Consider the following 24,237-nt stretch of genomic DNA (forward strand, 5'->3'; position numbering starts at 1 on the left):
AAAGTTTTTGGTTTCAGTGTGTTAAAAAGCTTTTCTCCAATGCTTTAAAAGAATGTGACAGATGCTTTATTCTGACACTTTGAGGCGATACAGCACAGCACTTGGGATTTTACTTTGCTTTTATAGATGGAAATTCATTGAACATATTCTGCACAGCAGTTATGAGTAATGTTGGCCCAGAAAGAAAAGAAACCCAGCTTCCACATGTCAGGACACCTCTGAGAAGGGATACGCATGTTAACTACGACTTAGCCTACAATAGGATTTGGAGAAACTTTAATGTACAGTAACCCGCCTAGTTCCCAGAGGTGCTTCCTGACATTGTGTCAATGACACAAGTCATCTTAGAACAGCTTTATCCTCCCACCCCCACCCCAAGGAGCCCTATGATGAGTCTCCATGCTTCAGAGCCATTTACCTCCATACTTTTGTATGGAGGAATGTGATGCGCTCTGAGGGGGGTGTGTGTGCCTACTGTCTTCCTATGGGCAGCCTGAATAATCTGAAGGAGAATGACAAAACCACACTTCCCTGGGCAAAGTTAGCTGGTTCTTGGAAAGCAAGTATTTTGATAACAGTTCCAATGTGAATCACTGGCACAAGATTCCATTGTCGGAAGTGACAAAGGGCTTTACAACTACATCTCCAAAGTAGTACAACCATGCGGATCACATTAATTTTAAAAACTGAAAGATGATAGGCTATGCCACCTTTTTCTTGACAAATGATTTGTTTCAGAAATGGTTTCTTTATAATGACTTGTTTCAAACTTCATGAAACTAATTAAATATCACATTTTAGCAAGATAAAGTAGAATCTTTGTGTCAAAAAAAATCATTGGACTGTGTAAATGAGCAAAGACGTAAATAATTAGCACTTTTGTGTGTTAGTGGGTTACACACAAGTGAAAAAAACCCTTTCTCTTTGAGGTATTCTGGTATTCCTCCTCAGTAGAAACTGTATTTCCCTTCAATTGGAAGGGAAACTGAAATTTTAGAAAGTGACTAAAGTATGAAAATGAACAATGCAAAAACAAAGTACGACTGATACCAATTATCTTTTTTGATTCTCCTTCCTAGTCCCTATTTTATATTGTCTTAATACCAATGTTGCTAGGGACATAAGAAACATATTTTTCCCCCAAATTTCAGTATCTCAGGCAGCAATAACAACCAATCTCTTATTTCCTATCTCCCTCTCAACTTTCCCTAATATCAGTGCTTTCCAAGAAGTATGCCCAGATGACTCCCCACTGGCTGGCACGCCACTATACTCCACACGCTTGCAACCAAGTGTTCTCTGTGGAAAGGAGGGATTTGTACTCCAAACCAGCTGAGGTCATAAGGTCGGCCTACCCTCACTCCTGTGAAATAGTCTACTTGTTTGTGTCAAATTCATATGTGGAAGGTTAATAAGTATTTATGTGCATGATTTAAAATTTAAAGGACAGGCAGGCTCAGTAGGATAAACAGAAATGACTGTGGACCCACATGAGTAGGGTATTATCAGTCTAGGTGAGCAGATACAAGAAAGCCAGAACCTTACTTTGTTCAGGTTCAATTTAAAAACAGGATTATGAAGGTTTATCACCTGCAAAGAAACCAAGATTCGATATAAGACAGCAGTCAAAAGCACACTGAGAGGAACTGGTGGCGAAGGGAGTTTTTAAGAAGTGAGTTTATTTTTTCAATTTCTCCCCCTCCTTTATTTCTTGACTCTCTTCTTTATGTGGTGGGTTTACTTGTTTATGAGTGGATACACCAATGCCAATTCATCCTTCTTTCTTGAATGGTAATGGATGTGCTGGGACATCTGCCAGCCAACAGCAGAAGAACATGGACTTTCAAGTCTCAAATAGATGTCCCATGAATGGGGCAATGGTAATCTAACCATTGGTTAGAACCATATGGTTCAAGGCTGAACCATAGCCTTGAAGAATAACAAAACAGGCTCTTCTTGAAGGGTTTGGAATATGCAAACAATGGCCACAACCTCATGCACTTTCTAAAACTCCCTTAACTTTGAGACATCATCAACCTAGACTTTTATTATCTATCATCACTTGGCCAGGCCTTCTGACACTTATGGTAATAGTAATAGCTACAATTTATTGAATGACTATCGTATATCCCCTATAAGATGATACTACTAAGTCTATTTTACAAATGATGAAACTGTCATAGGATCTTGAGATGTTAAGTAACTTGCTCAAAGACTTAAAGCATCTAGAACAAAGCCAGAATTTGAACCTGGACCTATGTCATTTCAGAATCTGCGTTCTTTAACTCCATCCCAAATCTGAAACCCTGGCAACCATGAACAACAAGACCAAGTGCCCAGAGCTAACACTCAAGGGGAAGGGTGCTGGACTTCTGGGCATCTTGGTTCCTGGCACATAGTGAGTTCATGATAAACATTATTTTAATGCATGATGTTTCAGCACTTCCATGAGAATAGTAGATGACACTGCTATTGTGACGAAACCCTAAGTGAACACTGAGACTTCCGACATCCAGTGGAAGAATTCTCTGTGCTCTTGTCCCCTTCTCACCTTATGCTCAAATCCAACATCCAGCCCTCACTTCTGTGTAGTTCCCTTCTGTTTCGGGCCATTGTAACTTGCGTGTGTATCCTTCCATAAACTCAGACTCAAAACCTACTCCAAACTCTTTCCTAATTTGCAGCTTTTACTCATCTTCTTCTAGTTTGCCAGAAAATAAGCTTGGAATCAACATTATACCTTCCTTGCTCTTCATATTATTGGCTCTTCAGCCCCACCAAGTCAATCTCACAGGTGACTCACTAAACCTTCTTCTTTATTCTGCTTCTGGGTACAGAGGAGCAATTAAAAACAGATGATATCTGGGTTGCTTAGGGTACTTTTGGTTATAAGTCTAGCAAATGCAAAGCCATGGCTCATGTGGCATATGAACAGTGTCATACGCATGAATGAGAGAGGGGTTAAACAGGCAACTCAGAGGCAAAAGATGTCTAAGTCCTATAAACAACTCTTGATGATTAGGACCCATCCTGAGTTTTTAAGCAGGAAAGTGACATAGTCAAGTGCATTTCCTAATGACAGGTGATTGCACTGGAGGTTGAGAGACCAGTTAAGTGGACAAATTGGCCAGTGCATTGAAACCCAAAGAAAATCTGAAAGGAGGTACAGTCATACAGATACCTGCTTTATTCTCCTGTACCCATTTGTGTAAGGTTTCCATGAAGACTGTGAGTCCACCTAAATATCCCTCCACTATCTTGATAGCTGCTACCACCATTCGCTATTCACACAAGAAATCTCAGAATCATCTTTAACATTTCCCTCCTCTTCACCTGACACCCTCTACATATAATCAATCATCAATTTTGTGTCAATTTAATCCTACTAGACATCTTGATGAGACATATGCTTCACTTCTTTCTATCTCCCATCACTATCCTAGGCCACGGCATATCACTCCTTGCCTGGACTATTGCAAGGGCTGTCTAAATAATCTCTCTTATTTCATTTTACCTCTTGCAAAACATACAAATGCTTTAGAAGAGAAAGACAGCAAACCTATTTCTCCCCTCAACTGAGAATTCCGTTTAACTGAGCAAGAATGACCTCTAGCATTCTGCTTTTCCTTCTGAAAATGAATTGCAGATTTTAGGCTGCTTTCAGTAGGGACATCTTCTAAAAGTACAAATCATACCATGCCAATCCCCTGCTTATAAACCTCTTCTTTTCTTGTGGCTCTTGGATAAAGTACTAAGTCCATTTAGCTCTGAATAGCAGAGCCTCTACTCATCCAAGCAGCCAAATCCAGAGCCTCTGTTCTCTCCCACTGCAGAATTTCTCTTCAGTTCCAGAGAAGTAAGATATTAGCTAGGATTTCCTCAAATATTGCCTCTCCACCATTCATTTTGTCCTCTTTTTATGTTTATTTATTTATTTTTGAGAGAAAGAGAGAGAGGAGCAGAGAGAGACAGAGACAGAGACAGAGACAGAGACAGAAAATCTGAAGCAGGATCCACGCTATCAGTACAGAGCCCAACATGGGACTCAAACTCACAAACCATGAGATCATGACCTGAGCCAAAATCAGATGCTTAACTGACTGAGCCACCCAGGTGCTCTGCATTCTTTATTAGTAGGACTGCCAGCTAGACATAGGTTACAACTTCCTAATGCATCCTTTTAACACAAATTCACAATCATATTTTTCATTCATCTTTTGAGCTATGTTCTGAATGAATTCCTCATTCTCATTCTCCAAGTTATCAATTTTCTCTTTAGCCAAATCTACTCTAGGGTTACTCTGTCTGTGCATTCTATTGTTTTTACTTATCTTTTGTAGTTTTCCTTCTTTTTTTATATTTCACTTACCATATGTATATTTTCCATTTCTAACATTTCTAATTGATTCTTTCTGATACCCATATATTCCTCAATTTCTATCTACCTCCTTTGTGTTCATAATCTGCTCATGGAGATATCGTCCTCTTGCTTTTAAAGTTCTCCCTTTGGGAGATATCTGACACACTTATTTTTAAGTCCTCCCTTGTTGCTCTCTCTGTTCCTCCACATTGCCCAGGGAAAATAGGGCCAGCCAGAGCAGCAGCAGCATCAGATGTGATAAAAAGGGACCAGATGCAGGCAAGTTTACTGAGGTAACTGATTGGACAGAAAAGCCAATGGAGAGGGAAGAGCCTGGGAGGACATACAGTTTCAACTTCAGCAAACTACGTGTATGTTCTCACCTATCACCTGGAAAAGGAAAACATGAAGTTTCCGAAGCAAAGCAACACAGGTCTTGGAGTAGAAGGCGTGATAGGCATGATAAGGCAGTTTTGAATATATTGAGTTTGCAGGACAAGGGACATAGATGGCCAAGGCAAATAGGCTGATACGTGGTTGTTTATATGGGTCAGGAGGTCAAGAAAGAAGTGAGCCAGAAATAACCAGCATCCTATCGTGATGATGCTGACAAACCCAAACAGATCACCACAAACTTGTCCCAGAGTAATGGTCCATCTACAATCATTCTGAAAATGGATATATCTTATCTCAAAGCCATTTGGTTGTCTTTTGATCATGGATGGCTTTGATGGAAGGACAAAAATAAATCTTCCCAAAGGTAATTAATAAAATGTAATAATATATAGAATAATATATAGAATATATATATAGAATATATAGAATAATAGAATGCATGGTGGGAACAAGGAAAGGCACGTTCCTCTCACCAGGGCCACACCCTTGCAGAAAGATTTCTCTGCTGAAATCTACCTAGAAAGCAAACTAAAATCTGCAATTCATTTTCAGAAGGAAAAGCAGAATGCTAGCATTCATTCTTGCTCAATTAAACTGAGCTCATGGTTGAGGGGAGAAATAGGTTTTCTGCCTTTCCCTTCCAAAGCATGGCAAACTCTATTTTATGAGGTTATATAGACTCTGTCACACAACGAGAGGGAGCTAAACCAGAAAAGGAAATGGCCCAGTCACTTTATTTTAAAGGAAGTTTAAGTAATAACAGCTACAATACCAAGTCCAACAGTTGCAAAATCAGATGAGGAATGACTATTCCTGTCACAGTGTCATTCTACCTTTATTATGACATCACACAAAGCAATAGTGCAGCCACACACAGGCTTTGTCACATCTTTGTCATGTGGAACAGAAGGAGCTCCTGCAGGTGCTATGTTTGGACACTGTGTAAAGTAAGGAGAGGTGAAGAATTAGTAGGACCATTTTACTGATGCGGGTACTGAATCACACACTGAAGGTTACTGTGGGAACCAGATGAGTCGCCAACAGAGAGAGTCAGAAATTTAGAGGGCCTCACAACAGTGATTTCCAAATCTGGCCCCAAGAGCATCAGCATCACCAAGGAGCTTGATAAAAACAGGAATCCCTGGGCCTCCGAATGTACCTACAAATAATCCTCTCCGTATGTTCAATATGTTTCGTAAGTGATTCCAGCAAAGAACCAAGCTTGGGAACCACCGATTTAGTCCATTCTCAACAGAGAGAAATTCGTCAATTGCCCAGGGGACATGTGGCAATGTCTAGAGACATTTTTGGTTGCCAAAACTGGGGGAGGGGATGCTCCTGGCACCTAGTGGGTAAAGGCCAGGATATAACTTAAATCCTACAATGCACAGGACAGCACTCGTAACTAAGAATCATCCAGTCCAGGGGGGCCTATGTGGCTCAGTAGGTTAATCATCTGACTTCAGCTCAGGTCATGATCTCATGGTTCATGAGTTCGAGCCCCACATCAGGCTCTGTGCTGACAGCTCAGAGCCTGGAGCCTGCTTTGGATTCTGTGTCTTCCTCTCTCTCTGCCCCTCCCCAGCTCACACTTTGTCTCTCTTTCAAAAATAAACATTTAAAAATTAAAAAAAAAAAGAATCATCCAGTCCAAAAGTTCAGTGGCTCTGAGGCTGAGAAATGGTGATACAATCCAACAGTCAGGAAAGAACCGTCTAGGAAAATTACAGGACTTTTAATTTTTGTAATATAAAGTTGGAACCTCACTTTTCAGAAATCCAATCTCATTTTCTCGATTCTACGGGATTTTAAAACTTTGTGTATTGTGGTAACCTATACACAACATAAAATTTCCAGGGGCGCCTGGGTGGCTCAGTCGGTTAAGCTATTGACTCTTGATTTTAGCTCAGGTCATGATCTCATAGATTGGGGAGATCGAGCCCCACATAGGGCTTTGCTCGGGATTCTCTCCTTCTCTCTGCCCCTTCCTGGCTTGCACTCACATGCTTGCTTGCTCTCTCTCTCAAAATAAATAAACTTAATATGAAACATAAAATTTCCACTTTCAACCATTTTTATAAAGGTTTTTTTAATTATTTATTTTTGAGAGAGAGAGACAGCAAGCGAGCAGGGGAGGGGCAGAGAGAGGGAGGCATAGAATCCAGAGCAGGCTCCAGGCTCTGAGCTGTCAGCACAGAGCAAAATTCAGGGCTTAAACTCACAAAATGTGAGATCATGACCTGAGCTGAAGTCAGACGCTTAACCGACTAAGCCACCCAGGTGGCCCTTACCATTTTTAAATGTACGGTTCAGTGGTATTAAGTACATTCATGTTGTGCATTCTATGTGCTATGTGATCTTAAAGTTCTGAATTCAAAACATATTTTGAGTTCAGATGTCATTTTAGCTCACCAGGCTGTCAATATTTAAATGTCGCAGGAATTATGGGTTTTCAGGCTACAGAACTGACTTTAATGCAACTAAGTAGAAGTTTGTATTATTGCTTCCAGTCTTGCCTGGAACACAAAAAGCTTGTGCCAATCTGAAAACTCATAACTGACTGCTAGTGGTTACCATTATTAAGCAGAGCGCTGAATGATGATCTCACTGAATCCCCACAATGCCAGGAAGGATGTATGAATACTGCCAATTCTTTCTTACAAAGCAGGAGGCTTGCCCCCAGTCACACAGCTCTCAAGTGGCAGCCCAGACTTTCAGGCCCTATCAGTCTGCCCACTGCCCATGCCTATAAGCACCAAGTCAAACTGCCTTACCAGTGTCCAGCCTCAACAGGATGTCTCATTTCAGGTGGTTCCTTCTGGAGTAACCTAGGCCAGTGGCCACATTGCCCCTCATTTTTAAAGAAATACCATCTTTGCTTTCATAACACAGTGTGTCCCTGGAAGTCACGTCATTAGTGGCTGAAGCAAGCAAATTTGGCAATGGTGTATGTGTCTGCTCAAATCAGACTGGTGTTAATGGTTGGAACAATTAGGGAGGAGCATAAGAGATGGAGAATCTGAAAAAGAACTACTTAACAAGTAAGATAAGTTAAATAAAGGCAAATACTACACGATATCACTTACACATGGGATTTTTTTTTTTTAAATCAAACTTACAGAAACAGAATAGAAAGATGGCTGCCAGGGACTGGGGAGGTAGAAGAAATAGGCAGAGGCTGGCGAAAGGGTACAAACTATCACCTATAAGATGAATAAAGCTTAATGTAAAACATGGTGACTACAGCTGATGACAGTGTATTGTATAATTGAAATGTGCTAAGAAAGTAGAACTTGAACATTCTCATACACACACACAAAGATAAATATGTGAAGTGATGGGTATGTTAATTAACTCTATGGGAGAGAATCCTTTCACAGTATATCTGTATATCAAATCACCATGATGTACACTCTAAATATCTTATAATGCATGTCAATCACACCTCAATTAGGCTGAAATGAAATTTTTAAAAGAGCTACGAAACAGATTTATGGTTTAGTAGAAATGGCCTGGGTTTTAGTATCATGCAGTGTTGGATTCAAATCAGTAGCTTCCTAGCTGTGTGATCTGAGGCAAATTAATGAACTTGTGAACAATTATGAACTAGGACATCTAAAGTCTTTTTGGGGGGATGAAATACTCCATTGCAAGGCATTTAACATACTGCCTGGCATATCGTATGTGCTCATCAGATGGCCCATGCTATTATTTCTACTGCTACTGTTATTATTATGTACAGAATGAGCAAAACTCCAATGTCAAGCACAAAAATTTAAATGTGCTTTATGGGGGCGCCTGGGTGGCTCAGTTGGTTAAGCATCCGACTTCAGCCCGGGTCACGATCTCGCGGTCTGTGAGTTCAAGCCCCGCGTCGGGCTCTGGGCTGATGGCTCAGAGCCTGGAGCCTGCTTCCGATTCTGTCTCCCTCTCTCTCTGCCCCTCCCCCGTTCATGCTCTGTCTCTCTCTGTCTCAAAAATAAATAAACGTTAAAAAAAAATTTTTTTTTAAAAATAAATGTGCTTTATGCAATTAATGAGCTTAAAAAGGTCTTGGGTAAATCAAAGTTATACATATTAGATTATATCTTAAATATCTACAGAGGGGTGCCCAGGTAACTCAGTCGGTTAAATGTCCGCCTTTGGCTTAGGTCATGATCTCATGGTTCATGGGTTCTCCGAACCCCACCTCGGGCTCTGTGCTGACAGCTCAGAACCTGAAGGCTGCTTCGGATTCAGTGTCTCCCTCTCTCTCTGCCTGTCTCTCTCTCTCTCTCTCTCTCTCTCTCTCTCGCTCTCTCTCTCTCTCTCTCAAAAATAAATAAACATTAAAAAATGTAAAAAAAACAAAAACAAAAAACAAAAAACAAAAAACAAAAAAACATATCTACAGAAATAGGATAGCTAAGGGGAAAATGCAGGCAGTCATTTTATACACGCTTGCCTGAAAACACATCATGTAGGTTTCTCTTAGGGAAATAATATCCCCGACCATATATAGGCAGAGGATGCTACTACAATTTTTCTGCTAGGAGGATGGAGAATATCAATGGTTTATTCTCATCCTTACTGTTCATAGTTCAAACCTAAAGTAGATACACACAGAAATAGAGATCGATGTAAGGGATCACAGGGTACAAATACATGTAAAACACAAGCTGACTGATCACCGGGAGCATATAATCTACTTCAAAAGACATGGGTACACTAAAAAAATGTAAGCAACATTATGTGCATACTATATTAACTGAATAAAAGCTACAGGCAAAGAAAATGGTATAAGAAATGAGAAGGATGGAAAAATAACTGCATTATAACACACTCAGCAAAGGTTTGAATACAAAGAAGGCTCTGGGCAGTGTTAGCAAAGCCAGGATTTAAAGGAATGAAGGGCTGAACAGAAGCAGGAGGAATTCAAGCAGGTTTACTCTCAGAAAGAAACTGCAAGAAATGAACCACATGCATGTGCAGGGACATACTTCTAAAGGGGAAGCTTCTATATAGCAAGATGGTACTTAAAAATTGCACACAGCAGCTTTGAACCCTGGTCAATACAAAGATACCTTGCACCCTGGGTAATATGAAGGGAAATCATGGAGGGGACATCAAGTCAAATTAAAGAATCTGACTCAAGGGGCACCTGGGTGGCTCAGTTGGTTAAGCATCCGACTTTGGCTCAGGTCATGATCTCACGGTTTGTGAGTTTGAGCCCTGCATCGGGCTCTGTGCTGACAGCTCAGAGCCTGGAGCCTGCTTCGGATTCTGTGTCTCCCTCACTCTCTGCCCCTCCCCAGCTCATGCTCTGTCCCTCCCTCTCTCAAAAATAAATGAACATTAAAAAAAATTTTTTTTAAGAAAAACTTAAATAAATAAAGAATCTGATTCAAGTCTTAGGATCACTCAAGAATCATCCATGACTTACTTTTTTTTAGTTGTATTATACTCTCCTCAAACAAAATCTTTTGCAAAAGCATGCAAAAATCAAAAGGCCAATATAAGCTGCTGTTGCAGGAGTGAGTGTGAAAAGCCTTCAAACACACTGCATACATCCCTCACCCCTGAAGCATTTGGGAAGGATTTGAGAAGGATCCTTGAGAATGATCCAACTAAGGTTAAAAACCATGCGGCGCACCTGGGTGGCTCAGTCAGTTAAATGTCCAACTTCGGCTCAGGTCATAATCTCATAGTTTGTGAGTTGAAGCCCCACATCGGGCTCACTGTTATCAGTATCAAGCCCACTTCAGATCCTCTGTCTGCCTCTCTCTTTGCCCCTCCCCGACTCTCACCTGCTCGCTCATGCTCTCTGTCTCTCTGTCTCTCTCTCTCTCTCTCTCTCAAAAATAAACATTTAAAAAAATATATGCATCTCTCCCCATCATTGTTTCTGGGCCTGAACATGATGTATAACAACCTTCCCAAGGGCTTGTCCGGTGCACAGATATTAGAGATGACCCAGACCCCTTGCCTGCTGGGATGGCTTAGGCTAGCTTTTCCTGAGTAGAAGTGGGCTTTATTTCCTTGTATGGACAGGATGGAGTCTGTACACTTGGGGTTGTGAACAACACATCTAACCCATCCTTCTTCTACCTGAAATAACTTCCAAAAGTTGGTAACACCTATCACACCACCTTTCTGCAGGCTTACATCTGCACAGTTTCACCAATCACTTGCTTGTATTCTGCAGGCACATGGAGGCTTATATAGAGGCATAACGTATCTATCAAATGGAGAAGACCTGGTGGCCAGCCAGCAGGGGCACACTGGTGACAGAGCTGGTGTTACTTAGATAGAAGTTATACTTCAAGCCAAGAGAGAACATGGAATCTAGACAAAGAGTATCAGTAGTAAACACACAGACCAGTGGGCTAAGCACTGAGGCTGGGGCAAATTTAGAAAGGAGAAAGTCATGGAACCATGAAGGAAACTCACAAAGACTAATCAGACAAGGAGGGAGAATCTCAGGACTGCAGCTTAATGAAGAACAGGGAGTTTCAAGATCAGAATGAGCAGCTTTGCCAAGTGTAACCAAGACAGCGAGGCCAAGCAAGGCGGAGGGAGGAGCACTCCATTTAGCAAAGCAGAAGGCACTGCAGCCATCAGAGAGCAGCTCCAGGGAGAGGAAAGTTGTTACTCATTCTCAGATTAAGTAGATACTGACACAGCACAGGTGATGGTCTATACTGACAACATTTAAATCAACTTGGAATGGAAAGACACAACCTAAATTACACGCTAGCAAGAGAGTTACTAGGTCAAGAGAAGGGCCTTCCAAGGCAGGAACAGAAGAGCTTATTGGTGAAAGCAGAGAAGAAAAGAACAACTGAAGACAACAGTGATGGGGCAAAGCCTCAGGTAAGGGGAAAGGACGGGTTAGAACACAGGTGCAGCCAGAGAGTCGGGGGATGGGACAGACTGAATGGCCTGGGACAGGGGCAGGACCATCCCTTCCCTCCTCTGCTGGCAGTGGGTGCGGGTGTGGGCGGGAAGAGGATGGCAGGAGACAAGGGCATCATGAGATCCTGGAGGCACGCAAACCCATAAGCAGAGGACTTGTAAGGCGCAGACAGGAGTGGTGGCTTTCTGGCCACAGTGCACTCCTTGGAAAGGAAGGAATGTGAGGCAGGGCAGACAGGAGAAACTAGAGGCCTGAGGCGCATGTGTGGGAACAGAATATCTGCTGCCCAGAATGCTGGCACGTGGCCAAGAAACAGAAGAAACTATCAAGGAGAAGTGCTAGGGAGCCAGTGAATATTCCACAGCACAACTGGCTGCATGTCCAGTTAGCATTCTCCCTTATTACTAGGTGATGTCTCCCACCTACCCTTTAGTTGTCTCTCTTCCTAAACATTAAAAACATTAGGCAGGAGTGCCTGGGTGGTTCAGGCAGTTAAGCGTCCGACTTGGGCTCAGGTCATGATCTCATGGTTTGTGAGTTCGAGCCCCACATCCGGCTCTCTGCTGTCAGTGTGGAGCCTGTATGGGGTCCTCTGTATCCCCCTCTCTGCCCCTCACCCCCCCACTCTCTCTCTCAAAAATAAACATTTAAAAAATTGTTTAATAAAAATAAAAACATTAGGCACAGAAAGAAGGAGAAAGCCAGGGAACTATTCTTGACAAAGGGCAGGTAAAAAAGAAAACCAGCGCATCTCATTTCCTAATCTAAGGAGAACTTGCTTAAACTGGCAGAAACAGGGCTGCCTTTATGGAGTAATTACTCTGAGCCAGGCGATGTCCTACATTCTTTTTCACACATTTTCTTTAATCTTCACAACAATCATGAAAGTGCAAAATTATTATGTCAGCTTTGCAAAACGAAGATACTGAGGCTCAAAGAGGGTAACAGAGCCTCTCACAAATATGGGGGCTCCGGGGCCCCATCCAGGTTTCAATGTCCTGGAGAGTGTACTGCATTGCTTAGGCCACACTAACTCTCAGCAAACGCCTCTCATCAGAGTGTCGAGGGTTCTATACTCTTGATTGAGAAAAATAAGCTGTTCAGAAAATAGTAAGTTAACCAGGACAGGGGGTGGGAGGCTTTAAGGCTCAGTATGTCCAGACAACCACCGACTGGTGGCTTCAAGTGGCCCCTGAGGGTGAAACTCAGCAACAGACCATAAAGGCCAAAGCAGAAGTCACCAACGAGATAGTTTACAACTCCTCTGACGGCTTCCTATGGTATGGCAAACTCTTCTTGTAAAAATCCCATAGGGGCTTTTCCTGCTGAGTGGAAAGGCAGAATTGTCTCTTCACAATCTGGAGAGAAAACAAACCAGTCGGCTCCGTGCAGACATCCCCTTGAACCAAACAGGCATCAATAGAGCAAAGCTGAGCAGAAATGTGCTCCTTCTTCCAGTTATTCATTAATTAAATATCCATTGATTAAGGACGGACTGTTCTCTAGGCACTAGAGAAACTGCACTCAAAGATGAAGCAATTTACAGGCTCATGACGGTTTCTCACGAGCCCCTGGATTGGGAGGTGTGGGGGCCCCTGCATCAACCTCACTTAGTGTTCCTCACAAAGCAGAGGAAGGGCCCCACCCCTGGTGACAGAATCAAAATCTCTGCAGCTCGGCTGGAAATGTGCATTTTTCACAAGCTCCTTGGGTGATCTTTGGGCATGCCCAAGGTTGAGTTGGACCACCGGTTTAAGGTGACAGACAGGGACAACACAATGGGATAAGCGGAAGGATACTCAAGGTTTTAGGAGAACAAGGGACAGCAAAGCCGAACCCAACTCCCAGAAATAACCTTTTAGTGAAATAGTAGCTGCCCAGGGTAAAAAGGAGCAAAGAGCTTTCTGAACAAAGGTAGCCTGCCACAGGAGAGAGGCAGGTTATGCGACCCTCACTGAACAAGGAAAAAGATCAGAAGAAAAGTCCAAGTACGAATCATGGCTCAAGTCTTTGTTGCATGTGCAAATACATTTCCAGTTCTTGGGCCAATTTCTGACCCAATCAAGAAACAACACCTGATGCCAGCACTGCCATGAGTGTCTCACTCCAATCTCAGTAGCTGCAGGGCAATAAGGGGTTAGGTTTCTAATCCTTTGTGTAGTCTCCATACAGCAATACCACAAGGCCCACAATTTAGCCAACTGTTTAAAGTTCAGTCTTCAGAGTAAGAGAGACCTGGGTGTGTGTCCTGCTCTCATGAACTGGCAAATCACTCAACTTCTGTGAACCTCATATCTGCATTTGTAAAACCGGATCATCACCAAGAACGAGACAAGGAAACACCAGGTGCCTCCTGATACAATGCCCCGAAGAGGACACAGCATCATCTCTCTGGCATTTCACCTGATAATGCAAAACCTGGGAAGAAAACATCAGAGAGACCCAAACTGAAGAATATTCCACAAAGCTGTCCTGTACTCTACAAAATTGTCAAGGCCACAAAAGATAAAGAAAGACTAAGGAAACATTCCATGTCAATGGAGACCATCGGGACAGGACAATAAATGTAATACATGAGCCTGGAGGGATAAGGGATCTTATTGGGACAACTGATGAATCTTGAATATGGACTATGGACTTTGAATTAGATGATAGTTTTGAACTGCTGTTCAATTTCCTGGCTTTTATAAAGAGACTATGGTTATGTAAAAGAAGGATTTTGTTCTTACACTGAGTATTTAGGAGTAAAGGGGGATGATGCCTCTAAGTCACTCTCAAATGGTTCAGAAAAAAAGCTATATATTAAAAAGAGAGAAAATGGAGAAAACAGTCACGCATATGAAGCAAAATGTTAATACTTAAAGAATCTGGATAAAAGGTAGACAGAAGTTCTTTGTACTAGTCTTGCCATTTCTCTGTTTAAAAACTGTATTGAACTAAAGTTACTGCTCAAAACTTTCAAGCCATGAAATAACAAGGAAAGACTGAAGAACTGTCAAAGGCTGTAGGAGAATGAGGAACCATGACGACTATATTACAATGTGGTTGGCATTCCTGGATTAGATCCTGGAACAGAAAGAGGACATCAGTGGCAACACTGCTGACATCCAAATAAAGTTTGTAGTTTAGTTACCAGTAATGTGCCATTGTTAATGCCTTCATTTTGGGAAATGTACCAGTTATATTAAGCATTAGGGAAGACTGAGTGAAGGGGTTATGGAAACTCTCAATAGACTCTTCACGATTTTTCTATGAATCTAAAATTGTTCCAAAATAAAAAGATAACTAAAAAATAAGTGTTAAGGCACACACACACCAAAGGCCATCCCCAAAGGCAAGAACAGGACACTGACTCCACAAACCCCTAAGAATGTGTATCAGGAGCTATTGCCTGATAGCAGAGGTTCCCGGAGCCACGGCAGAATCAAACGGAAATAATTTACTAAACCACTGACTTAGAATCACTTGAGGTAGAAGCCCCAAGAACATTTAAACAAGTACCCCAGACCTGGGGTACCAGGGATCCAGCTCAGTACTTCTCAAACTTAACTAGACACAGGAGTCCCTGGAGACCTAGCTAAAATGCAGATTCTAGGTCAGGAGATCTGGGGTAGGGTCTGAGACTTTGAATTTCCAATGAGCTCCCAGGTGAAGCCTGAACAACCATCCTCAGCCACACATATGCAGAAGGCAAAGCAACAAGACAGAAGAGGCCTGCCTGGGTTCATGTCCCCGGAGCACCACGCCAGCCCAGGACTGCCATGTGGATGTAAGAGGTCAACTCCCCTTTGAGGCCGTTGGTTCCCTTAGCCAGTAGCAAACCTAGTCCTAACTGTATTTAGTCTGCACCAGGTAGTCCCAAGCATATTTTAAAATTCAACTCACCTCCTCTCTCGAACAGCACATGAAAAAGGACAAACATCTGTTACCTGACACAAATGTATATAAAACTACCGGATGGGCTTCTCTACCCACATGGGTTGCTTCTAGAGCTCCACAAAAACTGCCTCGTAGAGCAGTTAAAGTGACAATGAGGAGCTGGACCGATGACACCTTTGTTGACAACAATCCTAGAATTTTACCCTTTCTCAAATTCACACTCAAGCTCAACTAATTCTGATTTGACCTTTATAATTTATGTCAATAGTCTTTTGGATCCACACAATGCCATACAACTCTTACAGTATTCTTCAACCAGATAATAACATCTGACCAGGGGAAAAAAAATTATAGATCATAATCATAGAACAATACTGAGAACATATATAAAAAGTGGAGTTGCCATGGTAGCCTAATTGTGAAAATATTAAAAGCCACCTAGAATTCTATAGTATTTGTTTTATGAAACTCTAAGTGTACATAAGTCTCAATTTTTTTTCCTCCTTAAATTATTTGCTCTAGTAACCTTCCTGAGATAACCTGTAATCAAATCAAATCAAATCAAAGCCACACCGTAAGACTGTTGAGACCCAAGCTAAAGGAGGCTTTTAAAGGTAGGGCCATATTAAAAAATCTTTTGGATATTTTTTCATTCATTAAATACGTATTGAGGATGTATTACATGCCAGACAATGCACTAGACAGACAGTGCATTTTACATTAATAATAAAATTACAATTAGCTGGGAGGCAAGCCCAAGCCCCTCTATACTAATTTCACTATTAAGCTGTTACTGTAATGTACTTGTTGGCTGCTTCTGCAAAAATCAAAGGGGAAAGTGTATCAAAAAATTAAGTTTCGTGTTGCCTAGGATAAAACAACCTGCACCTACTCATGAGCACTTGCCAGGCAGGGCCGGGATAGCCTCCACTGTGCCAACTGCCCGGAACCTAAGCCACTGGGCCCTGCCGCCTCTCACCCAGCTTCAGACACAAACCCTGTATTCACACAATCCAAGTAGATGTTGAACGAGCATAAAAACCCCATCCGTCGTCACTGTGTGTGGTACACAAAGCAAACTACACTGCAACTATTATTGCACAGATTTTTCAGCACAGCCAGAAAGAGACAGGAGGACAAAAGAGCTAACCAAAGTCTGTGAAAATTCCAAGACAGAAAGAAGACTGAAGAGAACCCCCAAACTGCTGCCAGCATGACTGACCTGATCGATTTCCATGAGTTTGGGGTAGGCGCCGGGCCATTCTATGGCCACCTTGACGATGTCCGCGGGGGGCGGCATGGTAATCCCAGGGAGTCCAAAGCTTATAGAACCGGGATCCTACAGTGCAGACGGCCACACGTGTCTACACCTAATGAGAAATGACAAAAAGAAAGAAAAGTTGCTCAGTGCCGATGCAGGGCAAATTCTGCTTCATCACTTCCTGTTTTCACTGGTGGTTTAGGTATGAGAAACGGCTCTGGGTATACAACACACAGGGCACCAACTGTACCTCCGGCTGCTCCTGAGGAGAGAAGACAGATGACAGGAAGGAGCCAATGCCCTAGAGTCGAAGCCTTCAGGAGACGTGGTCCCCGCAAGGGGCAGTTTGTCCCTTACCACGGGGTTCGGCTCCCAGTGGTGCCCAGGGTCTGGATGAGCTGGGCTCACTCTGTCCAGAAACGCACATAAACTTCTCGCGCTCAACAGTCTCCGGAAGAACAGATTGCCCAGGAAGTCATGGTCAGGAAGCAGCATTTCTTTAAAGTATTTTCTGTGTGTCACAAATAGAGCTCCGCACTATAGCAACCAGGATATCATGAGGAAGAAAAAATGCCCTGAGGTTCACACACATGCATACACACACTCCCTCCCCAAGGCCAGTTCACACACTGCGCCTTCAGGAGGGAAGAAAATTGACTGATGTGGATAGTGCGGCAAACAGAACGGACCTTGAATTTTCACTGTAATGAATAGTGTTGCTTTCACAAAAGAAGTAAGATTATCCTCTGCTGCCTCCCCTAGATTATTGGCCTGTTTCTTTAGGATGACTTTTTTAACTTAATATTTTTGAACGGATAACACATTCATGTGACTCAAAACTTAAATTTGTGTGTGTGTGTGTGTGTGTGTGTGTGTGAAAATATAGTGGAGAATCTCCGTCCTCTTAAAGTTGCACATCCACCTGGACGAATATTCTACAACAGGGACTTGTTAAATAATTATGGGGTCTCATATATGCAAGCACAAGTAGCAAATCTGTACTGGGGTATTCCTCTTCATAGTCTCTATGCTCCTTTATTCACTAGAGAATTCTATGGGCAATGTATTATGTCTGTACCACATCACTTCAATCCCAACCAGTTATATACCCTAGAATAAGAATCATGAAAACAGGTTCTAATGTGAAAATAGACTGTAAATACCAGGTAAACAAAGAACACACGATCCTGGGGATCAAGAGAATAATGAAAATTAAAATGCATTTTGAGCACCCTCCTCCCACCTCTACACAAAATAGTCTAGAATTACACTAAAAGAGGTCATCTAACCACCCAGGAATCAAAAGCCAAGGGTGCTTTTCTTCCCCTTTCACTGGTATTTATTCCTCAAAGACTGTTGAGACAAAACCTGTTGAACAGGTGAGAATCCAATGATGTGGCTCTCCCTGAGTCTCTGTGGAGAATAAGATGACAGCAGTGGACAAAGGAGCCATTGAGAGAGCCAAAAGGCTACAAGGAATCCCCTGGGAATTCACTTGACAAGTGTGATTAGACTTCATCAGTGTTACCCACACTAACAAACAGCACAGACGGCGCTCCAGCAGGGAAGAGTCAGGTGCACCATTTCAGAATGAATAATCCAGTCCACATTGTTATCCTCAGAAGTCCACATTTTATCCTCTTGAATTTATATTTCCGTGAGAGAACAGTTAATTTTATCTCATCAGAGCCACCAGCAGTAAAGTGGAGTGTAATGTTGTCAAAATTGCCCCATAAATATAAGGTTCATAAATTTTGGTAAACAGCCTAATATAATAATTCTTATGCAAACTAAAATTTAAGACCCACTAAAGGGAAGTCTGTGCAGCTGGCTAGACACTCCAACCATTCTGCCTTGTAAGGTAACTCTCAAATCCCTGGAGGCAACTAGGAAACGGGTGGAGAATTCTGCAAGGTCCCTGCTTGCCTGCTGATTGATTTACTTGATTCCATTTTTAACATGAAAATTTTACAACCTTAATATGCATGTCAAATGGCTTTGCTTATAGTTGAGCGAATTTAATGAGACAGAGGAGTTAGTTGCTTTTTATTGGGAGTTAGTTACTAAAGTCCCCGTGTCAGTTACACGTGACTCCATAACCCTTGAGCAAGTTGCAATTTTCTTTATCATTCTGCTGAAGGTCTCCTTCTTAGCTTTAGGTCACGTTTCCAAGACAACAGAGAGAAACCGCTCTTGATTCCCATCTAGAAATCTGTCTGTCTCTACACATTGGTCTATGTCCAAAGTTCTTTATATCTCTGTTTGAAGCTCACCTCATTGTAGTCTCCTAAAGATCTGTTACATCAGCACATGTTTTTCCAGTCAGCTTGATTAGGTCTTGGGAGCATAAAGTTTCCAAATACCTGATCCTTCCCCCTCCCACCACCGAATTTCCCATATAGTTTTAGCTTCTGGTCCCTGTAATGGCTTTAAACCCTTTTATCCTATTTCTAGTCTTTCTGTTACACCAGCAAATCCTATTAAGAGAGGGGGGAAAAAATCAAGCCTATGTGGACATTCCTATAGGAGCTGTGTAATGGAAAAACTAACACACTTGCCCTGGTGAACTGTGTGCCCCCACAACTGCACTGAAAGAGGCTGACAGATGGGCCAGTAGAAGCCAAAAGGCGGATCAATGGGAAAGAAACACCAAACAGCTGGGTAAATGATTTGCTTCAACTCCTCTGTCCCTTCATTCCTCCCCAGGAAAGTTGTCCTCTGCCCACTGGCCATCATTATCTACTGGTGACAAATAATAGGTTTATACTGATTATGGGAATAGTGGAGAGGGAGCACCAATCTCATATTTCAAATGCTCAATGCTCCCTTGTAGAAAAAAAAATAGACAACCTTTTCCCTTAGTATTCAGGTTAGGTAAAGAGGGAAAAGGCCTAGAGGCACCTGAGTGGCTCAGTCAGTTAAGCATCTGACCCTTGATTTTGGCTCAGGTCATGATCTCAGAGTTCAAGGGATCCAGCACCACATCAGCCTCTGTAAGAGAAGGAAACAGAGAATCCCAAGCAGGCTCTGTGCTATCAGCACAGATTCTTGGGATTCTTGAGATTCTCTATTTCCCTCTCTCTCTCTGCTCCTCTCCCGCTCTCACTCACGTGCACAAGTGCGCATACACACTCTCTACTTCACATTCTCAAAATAAACAAACATTTAAAAAAAAAAAAAGAGAGGGATGCCGAGGTGCTCAGTCGGTTAAACATCCAATTCTTGATTTCAGCCTAGGTCATGATCTCACGGTTCGAGCTCCACGTCAGACACCACACTGACATTTCAGAGCCTGCCTGGGATTGCCTCTCTCGCTGCCCCTCCTCACCTCTCAAAATAAATAATTAAACTTTAAAAAAAAGATTTAAAAAAAGAGAGAGAAAGAAAGGGACTCTGAAAGTAGCACCCTTCTGAAAGTAATCTTTCATTCACTTTGTCCATCTAGAGAGGAAGGGAAAAAACCTATCCTCAGCTCTCTTAGGTTCAGTGGCTGGGTAGTGCAAACTAAACTAACAAAGGCAAGATTGACAGAAGGGAACAAATGAGTTTACTCATGCAATGTATATACATGCAGGAGAACTCAGTGAGAAGTAACTCAAAGGGGTGGTTAGAGCTTGGAGCTTCCATACCGTCTCACACAGGGTGACAAAGTGTGGACAAGAGGTTAGACAAAGGCAAAGGAGTTTGGGCTCCTGAGGGATACAAGGGGTGGAATGGTGATTTGGAAATGTATGGTTAAAAAACAAGTTGTTCAGTTGGTTTGCTATGCAGTCTCAAATCCTTTCGTGTGGTTAAGAGTGGTGTCTGGAGTAGTTCTCTTCCAGGTTTGGGAGAGGAAGATATCTTTACAAATAGAAATTTCCTTTAGAGATCTAAATTTCCTTTACAAAAGAAACATTTATGCCCTGCTTTTAAGTAGAAATGAGAATGGCAGAGAGTTCCTCCTGTGCTGCTGTTTCTAAATTGATTTCAGCTCAAAACAATCCTTACTGCAAAGTGGCATCTTCTGATCTCAGGCTTTCCTGAGCCCCCTACTTTGTGCTTTGGAGGACACAGTCTTGCACGGTGCACTGTGCCTCAGGAAGGCCTACTTCTTCTCCTCTTCTTTGTACAACATCCTTCTTATTCCAAACGGAATGATACATCCCAACACCCTTACTGTCTAAGCCCAAGAATACGGTAAGAGACAGGTGCCTCCCACTTCACCTTATCCAGGATGCTATGATTCATCCACGCTTGCTGAACTCTGTCTTTGTTTCCCTTCTCAAACATGCATTAGAGGACAGACGTTCCTCTTTCCAAGTCGCATAGATGAGCAATGACGGCCAGGGAAGACCATGAGAGCAGGGATCCTCCCCTGCACTGGAGGATCTGGATAGATTGATAGATGGTGGGAGTGCCATTTCAGAGTCTCTTACTCCAACAGGGAATTAACATCCATTCTGACAACAGCAGAGGCCAAGGAGGAAGTTTCATGGCTTCAGGAATAGGGGAACACTGTGCAAGACATAACCATTCAGAAGAAAGAAAGGAAGAGAGAGAACTGAATCAAATATTCCATGTTATGTATATGCTCCTGACAAAAGCCTCCTAAGGTAATCTTAGTAATAACTCAACTTGCCAGGTGCGAAACGTGCTATTAGTACCCTTTTACAATATGTTGCAAACTTGCAGAGAAAAGTCTTTGCTCTCACAACAACTGGAAATGTCATCATGGAGGGCATGGGACAGCTGGTAGAAAGGAGCAGGGGCAGAAGCTGAGAGCAGGCATTGGACTGGAAGCCTGAAGCACACACTTGTTTCCTTACCCTGCATCCTTCCCCTAGTGATAGTTGGCACTCCTTACAGTAAATGAATGAAGATACTAAACCTTACTGAGCTTGGTAACTTCCCCCAAATATTTACATATTCCCAAGGTGCTGGAGGCCCCTCGAACATGACTGTGGGCTACTGTGTTCGCCAAAAATTCATATGATCAAGTCCTAACCCCCAGTACCTAAGACTATGGCTGTATTTGGAAACAGAGCCTTTAACGAGGAAATTAAGTTGTAATAAGGTCATTAGAATGGGCCCTAATCCTATCTGACTGTTGTCCTTGTAAGGAGAGGAAATCTAGACACAGGTACAGAGGACAACCATTTGAGGAAACAGTAAGAGAACGGCCATCGACAACCAAGGAGAGAGGCTTCAGAAAGAGCCAAGCTGCCCACACCTTGATCTCAGATTTCCAGCCCCAAGAACTAGGAGACAATACGTTTCTGTTGTTTAAACCATCCAGACTGTGGTGCTTTGTTATGACAGCCCTAGTAAACAGGCGTAACACTGAAGACAGAAAGCATAAAGAAGAGGCTGATGATTTGACACAAAGATGCTTAAAATCTTCACCGTTCCAAAAAGCACCATAAAAATTTAAAAACAAATAATAAGCAATCGAGAAAATACTTGCAACAGCTGTGACCTAACCTAGTATCAATATCCTTAACAATGATCTCTTATAAATTTTTTTTTTAGTTTACAAAGTAATCCACACAAGAGGAAATGTATGGTCAATAAATACCCAAAAGGTCACTCTTAACAGTAATAAGAGAAATGCAAATTAAAGCAGCAAAACAGACCTTTTTTGTCTATCATATTGGTAAGAAATAAATGTTCATTGATTGGTGAGAATGTGGGCAAAATAACACTCTCATACACTGATACAATCAAGAAAAAAAGCAAAAGCCCTTTAGAAATAAATAAAATTAATTTATTTTTAATCCATAAAATGTAGACTAATAAACTTGGCCATGAGAAGGTCTGTTCTCCTGAAACCACTAAAGCAGGGCTTCTTAACCACAGCATTATTAACATTCTGGATCAGATAATTCTTTGCTGTGGGACTCATCCTGGCCTCTGCTGAAGTTTAGCAGCAGCCTTGGCCTCCACCCAGTAGATGCCCGTTTATACAATCAGATGCTCACTTATAAAATGGAGACAATCAAAATGTCTCCAGACATTGCCAGATGTCCCTTGGGAGTCAAAATCATCTCTGGTTGAAAAGCAGGGCACTAAGGTGACTGCTTCTAATATTGCTTTTAAACAAACTTATTGGGGTGCCTGGATGGCTCAGTCAGTTAAGCATCCAACTTTGGCTCAAGTCATGATCTCCCAGTTTATGAGTTCAAGCCCCGCATAGGACTCTGTGCTGACAGCCTAGAGCCTGGAGCCTGTTTCCAATTCTGTGTCTCCCTCTCTCTCTGTTCCTCCCCCACTTGCACTCTGTCTCTCTGTCTCTCTGTCTCTCTCAAAAATAAAGAATAAAAAAAAACTTTTTAATAAAAAAACTTATTACATAGACCAACTTCACAAAGTGGGCAGTAATAGTCATAAATATAATATTTTAACTGCAAAAAAAAAAAAAAAGAGAGATGAGACGTAGAATAAGGACCACTTGGAGAAATAAAAAAAAAGTAAGTTGCTAAAATCAACAGGAAAGGAAATTTATATAAAAACATGAAAACATTGATATCATTTGAGGACAATTTTGTTACCTTCTACTCTAGCACATTCTCCCTCACATACAGCTCTACTGAACTCTTGTAGCTTTGGTTTTTGTCTGTCTAGTGAGCTTTTCCACCTCTTCTCTTCAGGTAGCAGGTCCTGTCCCACAACCAAGATTGGGCATGTGTGGGGCCAATGACAATGCCCCTTTCTCTGGCAAGAGTGATTGATCGGTCCAAGGGACAGACACATGATCTAAGCAAATCAATTTCTGGGGACTGCTCTATGAGGCCTGGAAGGAAAGAGTTCTCCCTTGCAATGGGGGATTGTTAGGCCGCCATCTTCTATCCATGTGGGAATGGGCTGTCTGCAATAGGAAGGAATGTGGCAAGGAGAAGCAAAGACAAAGAGAAAAGAGACAGGAGAGGGGAAAAGAGAACAAGAGTCTTAACTATGTTGAGTATTCTGGCTCCTAACACTTTTTCTTCCATTCTTTGAGCTCTCCTAATATTCTTCCTAGATATATGAACCCATAAATTCCCTGCTACAGTAAGTGAGTTTGAGGTAGGTTTCCATCACTTGTAATTGAAAAACTCCTAACTAATACATCAGCCCTACCATATCTGTCTACTGCCCTCAGTTATAATCTTGCCAGTCCCTCAAGAGACAACTGAACCACAAAACACAGACTAAAGTTACACAATCTGACCTTGGAGCCAAATGGGAATGATACTTTATTCCCCAGTCCTAGAGCTCAATATCTGCATGTCCACATTTCTGATGGAGCCCTCAGTGCCTAGAAGCTGCTTTCCCTCTCCTGGACTGCTGCCAGGAATCATGCAGGCATTTCAGGAATTAGCCTTAGCCTGGCATTTCCCACACAACACTACTTCCTTCAGATATTAAGTAATGTAACATGAAAGAAAGAAAGAAAGAAAGAAAGAAAGAAAGAAAGAAAGAAAGAAA

At 42.1% G+C, this 24,237-nt stretch overlaps 1 protein-coding gene across 6 annotated transcripts in view; it reads right to left on the reverse strand.

Annotated features, from left to right (window-relative positions):
• Window positions 1–24,237, reverse strand: part of ELMO1 (engulfment and cell motility 1) — a 533,507-nt gene that overhangs the window by 418,741 nt on the left and 90,529 nt on the right. For 3 of the 6 annotated variants that reach the window (XM_049642948.1, XM_049642946.1, XM_049642949.1), the window contains exon 2: window positions 16,753–16,900. In XM_049642948.1, the coding sequence (XP_049498905.1) occupies window positions 16,753–16,830 (78 nt within the window). In that variant the 5' untranslated portion in view covers window positions 16,831–16,900. The other 3 variants (XM_049642951.1, XM_049642950.1, XM_049642947.1) reach the window with 3 other exon arrangements.

The sequence above is a fragment of the Panthera uncia genome, chromosome A2 (assembly GCF_023721935.1).
Source record: "Panthera uncia isolate 11264 chromosome A2, Puncia_PCG_1.0, whole genome shotgun sequence".
Lineage (NCBI taxonomy): Eukaryota > Metazoa > Chordata > Mammalia > Carnivora > Felidae > Panthera > Panthera uncia.